We start from the raw sequence: 6,000 nt of genomic DNA, 5'->3' as shown, positions 1-6,000 counted from the left end.
AAGTTATCACATTTAATTTATGAAATTTACTGTGTGTGGTAGTTACCTATATATTTGACTGAAGTGACACACAAACCTTAGCCTGATGAAATTTTAATGTATTTACTGGTTCCAGCCACAAGGTGGCAGACTATTACTGCAGTTCAGTGTTAGCGTGTTGTGTATTGATAAGAAAAGTTTATTTTTGTATCTGTATTTCCATGCAGTGTGAACCTTATAACAGTCCCTGTGATACAAAAAAAACACACTTACAATAAATACTTTATTTCACCATGAAAAATAGACAACATTCTCCATTTAGAACAACAATTTCTGTCAATCATATTTTTATATTTTCATTACTTTTCAATTTAAACATCCTCAGGATTCTCCTTCTTTAATCTTTTTCATTTTCTTACAGAATAAAGAAGCTGTCCAGTTAAGTTGTCAAGCAAAACTATAGCACAAAAATAGACGCCACGTTTCTCACATACTGGAACAAACTCTTAAACACGTTAAAGCACAAAGTGCAAAAGGGCTTGATGGTTTGATGGTAGATGTTGTTACAAAAGCTGCACTGCAGTACATGAAGTGTCCAAAAGCGCTGCCTGCAGTAATTCACCACCTTCAGCTGTTCTCATTTAGTCACACCAATAGCTTTGAAGCAACATCCAAGCATTGCTTTTACTTTACACTCAAATGTGTGCCAAGAAAGCTGAAAATATGCAGATGATGAGCCTTTTTTCTCTCTCGCTTCCTTGTTTTGTTTTCCATTCTCTGTGAAACTCTTTAATCTTTCTGTGAATGTAGCAAAAAGGAATCAGTAGCGAGAATGAAAAGAATGGTTTTCTGTAATATGGGAGTGCAAACGTAGGCACAAAGAGCACCCTTTGATTCTGAGCATGTATGGTATGACCACCTGTGCGTAATCGGTTGTACGCCTATTGTAAGACCTCTTTTTTCCTTTCTTCTCAAAGACCGGTATGCTGCTTGCGCAGCCTTGCCTGTAGCTCTTCTTTTTTTAACATCAGCCACAGATACGGCACAGTTGCAGTATGACACAGTAAAATCTGGGTTTTAATGCCCAACAAAGAAAGAAAGAAATGCCTTCTCCTGAGGCTTGTGCCCTCCTGATGTCTTTTCCAACAGCACACAATAGCAGCATTGATGAACATCAACTTGCAATCATACAAAGCTTGAGGTAATTCTTTTTTTTTTAACTTTTTCTGGCCTCACACCTCATTATGTCCAAAGGAACAGATGCAAATCAGCTTTGGCAAATGCTGATGCGTCACATTATGGATTTAATGGTGCACACGTTAATCACAGCTGGGTTCAAGTTGTGTGTGTTGCACTGTGCACGTAGCAGTTCTGAACTGAGGCAGGTATGGCATGGCGAAGCCACACGTCGACGGTGACGGCAGGATCCCGGGCTCGCTCGGGTTATCTTGACTGAGCAAAGGATGCAACTCCACGGAACAGTGCCCTCTGTTCAAAGGAGTACTTTTAAGCAGCTCCACTTCAGCTTCTTCGTCTTCACTCTGCTCGTCGTCTTTCTCACTCTCCTCATCCTCTGCTGGGTAGTCCATTCCTAGATAATACAAGTCCTTCTCCCGTCTCACGCCATGCTCGTCTTCTTGATCTGATGTTTGAGAAAGCTCCTCCACAGAGTTGTTCGAGCAGGAGCGCCTCGGGTCATCCATCTCCAAACCACGACAGCTTTCCAGCTCCCAGAGGCCACCGGGAAAAGATCCTGAAATGTCAGAGTTGTTGGCAGAGAAATTTCCCTCATCGCTTGAGCTGTTATCACTACCATCCTTGTAAGGCAGATGAATGGGGGGCTGCTGGTCCTGACTGGGATTGGAGACCAGAACAGCAGTGTAAGTGACTGAAGACTGCCCAGAGTTGTCGGTGCTACCTGGATGTTGGTCCACTGAGGGATCAGCTGGCTGCAGATCATCTGCTCTTGGGCTTGAAGTAGTTAACATATCCAGAACAGCTGAAGAAGGACCCTCAACAGGGAGAGTCTCATTCTCCATGAACTGATCGACATTCAGGTCAAACCCAGGCGAATGGGAGCCAGCTAAGGCATCTGCAGGGTCTGGAAGTGGGTTTTGGATCAGGGCTGTAGTCAGAACTTTGTCCACTATAATGACCTGGGAGATGTTCTCAGAGGGCATGAGCAGCGGCCAGACCGGCAGACCTTCCTGAGGTCGGAACAGATAGTCAAAGGTGTCCACCTGGAGAAAGTTTCAGAGCTGATGAATAATGAAGCATATGGCCACGAGAAAACACTGCAGAGAATCCACTTATGATGGAAAAGACCGTTAAGAAGAGACTAAATGCAGATTTTCTTGCTGTACTGATCCCTGAGGGTAGCAAACCGCTCACAAGCATTAATAACCTACAGATGGCGACAAACATGCATGACAAACATGTTGTCCACAGGTAGCTACAAAGTCATCGTGCTTCTGCCTCTTTATTTATCAAGATAGACAGGAACTACTGAAGAACTTGCATGGTAAGTGTTTTTAAATCGATTCATTTCAGTGCTCTTGCTCCTTTTCCTGGTATTTTATTGTTTTTAGTTTCTGCTTTCTCGTCTTTTTTTATTTCCTTCATTTCTTTTCTCTCTATCTCTCTGTTATTATGATTGTTTTCAAGTGTTTCCTGTCCCCGTTATCAGTGTTGTGTGTCTTTTGACTACTGCCTGTTTACTTTGATGGTTTCCTGTCTCATGTGTCTCTTTTTGTATTTACTTCCTGTCTTTGTTTTTGTCTCCTTTGCGATTTTCTGCCACATCTTCATTAGTTCTGCTTGTATCTCGTCCCTGCCTGTGTCTAATCACAAATCACCTTTGCATGTGTGTGCCTCTGCAGAGTGATTTTCTCGATTAACCTCCAACCTTTGTGCGGCACTTTTTTGAATAATTCTTTTTTGGCTGAGATATCTCTGGTCTCTTTTTAATTGACACAAAATCTAAAGTTAAAAACAATCACTTGTAATTGTAACACTTGTAAAACACTTGTAATTTAACAAAAGGTATATGTGAGGTTCCACTCGCTCTTTAAGAAAATAAGATCATGTTAATAAGCGACTGTGTTGGCAGGTAACAGCATCTGTCAGAGTCAGACTTTCTCCGACTTACACTAAGCTACCTTAGTCATTTTCCAGCATGCAGATTGAAACACTGATCAAAATTCTCTATTTTTATTTGAAAACAGTGCAAATTAGCTTCTTTCACATGACGTTGTTCTTTAGGGCTAGTATGACCTAGATGTTAAGATTTTAGGGTTAGTAAACGGATGAGTCAACAATGACATTCACAGTGTACATTTCATACCTTTTTGAAGTCTATTCCTTTAGCCCATGAACACTTCCTTGGATTGGGAACATCCTTCCATACAAACTTTCTCATCCTGGAAATGTAGCAGATATTCATGTTAGACATTTGATGCCTAAACGCTCCTTTCCCCTTCCTCTCTCGGCTCTAATTCTTCCACCTTTTATCAGCCAACATCAAGCGTAATTACACCCTGGTGACCTGTTAAATGTCACACCACTAATTTTTCATGGTCAGTGTCTCTGTGCCCTTAATTAGACTGCACCATAGAAATTACTATCATATATCATTTCTTACAGGTGTCTGTTCGGATAAAAAAAACTAACCGTGTATATTCAGGGTTAGTTTTACAAGATCAAACGGTGAACCCTAGAATTATCATGTTCTGGCTGTGTACCTCCACAAACCAGGCAAGCTACAGTTTACAGTACATCCAGGCCTGTCCAGACAAATGTAATTTACTAATTGACGACTTTTGATTGGTGAGCGCTAAAGATTAGTGTCACAGTCTCTCCTGTTCCTGAGTCACAATCACTGAAAAATGGCCAGAGAGGTTTTTTTGCAAAAAGTCTGAATGTTTTATCGCTTTACCCTCTTACACATTTGTGTCAGTTTGTAAATACATTTTTCTGGAATAGCTCTTACTGGTTTTGGGAGAGAACCAGGGTGACAAACAGGATGATGAAAAGAAAGGAGATGATCATCAGCATCATGTAGGCCTCAGGATCTCCTCTGGTGGCTGTAACACACATCAGAGCTTTAACTGTGAGAACAACAAGAGGCATTTTGTCATCCTTTAGTGCTGCAGATGACACAACCCGTGCGCAGTGAGCATACCTAAAGTGTAAATCGGCTCCCCTTCTCCCTCAGCAAACACAGGGTACAAGAAAAAGCCGTACTCCTCTGAGGCAAAAAAATCACCTGATGGGATAAATGTAAATTGTTACAGCTTAGTTTACCTTAACATAACCAGACTCTGAAATAACAGTGCAACTAACAAAGAAGAGAATGTACTACCTCTCAGATAGACGGGGTAATCAGTGTAGTGCAGTCTGGCCCACGTCTCTGCTCTTGGCCCAGAGTCCTGCTGCTTGTGTGGCAACCACTCGACCACCATGAACAGAGGCACCAAGCTGTTCTCCAACAGGCTCCATGACAGTGACACACATGTGCTGTTGATAAGCAACACGTGGAATGAACGCACGCAGCGGCCTGCAGTGCAGAAAGAAACAACTGAATTCATCCGGGGTCAGATGACCTCGACATTCACAGTGGCTTTTCTTTGCTTTTCTTTTCTTTTCTTTTCTCTCATCTGTCAACATCGAAGGCTGAATAACGCTGACTGAGCTTCAGCTACCAGCTTAAGGAGCATTCAGGACAGTGATGCTAGCACGTGCACGTGTGTAATCATGACTATTTATTTAAAGTTGCTGCTGACAGGAGCACGAATGTGCGCTAATCTCACTACACATTAAACGTTAAAAGAAAAAAAGACTCTTGCAAACAGCTGTGAAAAACTGAGCCAAAGCAATTTTAGTTACCCCCAGAATCTGAATCTGAATATTTGAATTTGAATATTTTACAGAGATTTTTTAATGATAGAGGAAAGTGAAACAGCATAATTGACAGAAAAGAGTCTCTTAATTTCAAAGTGGTCGATGGGTCATTTAATTGTTCCTGCAGGGAAACGTATTTACAATGCTTTCAAAAATCAGCCACCAAAAAAAGAAGAAAAACAACAAATAAAATTCATTTCACGTCCAATTACACCAAACATACAAGCAAACTAAAATTAGGTGTATGTTTTTCCAGCAAAGACCAATTCAATTAAGCGCCTTTCCACCTTTTGGAAAAGTGTTTTGTGGAATAATCTCGGAGCTGAAATGTGGGAACCACTGATCTTCCTTTTTTGCTGTGTGCAAATTTAAGTCGTCCTAACCTACACGACTTGACTTTTTAATTGTTAGAGAGTTTTCGACAGTTCTTATTCAGTGTGAGATTTGTTATGCCAGCTTGATTATGCTGCTGTAGCTCACTGCAACCAGAATAAAGTGAAAGCGCTTATAAATTTAAAGAATTTTCCCAGTAAAACCTGTTTAATTCAAGTTTGTGGGCAGAAGAAAACTGGCGTGGAAATACAAATGCATATCCACTTGATGCTTGTTAGTCCTTTTGCTCTGTGTGGAACTCCACCAAAGGAGATTTCTAAGTCAGGTGCTCAATGATTTACCACAAATTTGCTGTGCTCTCGCCTTCAGGTTGCTGCTAATAAAACTCTTCTCTAATAATCAAATCATGAAAACAGTCCAGCTTTATGGACAATTACTTTATTCTGACAGTTATTCTCTGAATCATGATTAAAGGAAGAGAAAAATGTTACACAAACACGCGCGCACGCACGCACGCACGCACACACACACACACGCACACACACACACACAAGACATCAGCCTTGTTTCCTATGTTCCGATTACTCTTAGCACTCACTGCACCAGAACTAATGGATGTTGGGCATCTATCATGGCTCTTATGAGCTCCCAGAGATAATTGTTTTAGATGTAGTCTTAAACTACATGGATGTTTTTGGCCTCTGCTTTAAGGCCAAATATTTCGAGCATGTGTTATGAGGCTGGGGCAGAAGCACACTGGCAAATAAACACATACAGAAACATGAGTTC

At 41.1% G+C, this 6,000-nt stretch overlaps 1 protein-coding gene across 4 annotated transcripts in view; it reads right to left on the bottom strand.

Moving 5' to 3' along the window:
- Nucleotides 1-248: 248 nt before the first annotated feature.
- The window catches only part of lepr (leptin receptor), a 43,378-nt gene continuing 37,626 nt past the window's right edge, over nucleotides 249-6,000 (bottom strand). For all 4 annotated transcript variants that reach the window (XM_005743285.1, XM_005743288.1, XM_005743287.1 and 1 more), the window contains exons 17-21: nucleotides 4,340-4,534; nucleotides 4,160-4,243; nucleotides 3,968-4,061; nucleotides 3,323-3,398; nucleotides 249-2,219 (exon numbers count right to left, since the gene is read on the bottom strand). In XM_005743285.1, coding sequence (XP_005743342.1) covers nucleotides 1,299-2,219; nucleotides 3,323-3,398; nucleotides 3,968-4,061; nucleotides 4,160-4,243; nucleotides 4,340-4,534 — 1,370 coding nt within the window. In that variant the 3' untranslated portion in view covers nucleotides 249-1,298. The remainder of the gene's footprint in view (nucleotides 2,220-3,322; nucleotides 3,399-3,967; nucleotides 4,062-4,159; nucleotides 4,244-4,339; nucleotides 4,535-6,000) is intronic.

This window comes from Pundamilia nyererei, unplaced genomic scaffold (genome assembly GCF_000239375.1).
Source record: "Pundamilia nyererei isolate P.nyererei 1_Seehausen unplaced genomic scaffold, PunNye1.0 scaffold00130, whole genome shotgun sequence".
Taxonomy (NCBI): domain Eukaryota; kingdom Metazoa; phylum Chordata; class Actinopteri; order Cichliformes; family Cichlidae; genus Pundamilia; species Pundamilia nyererei.
This window is presented reverse-complemented; position numbering and strand designations above follow the sequence as displayed.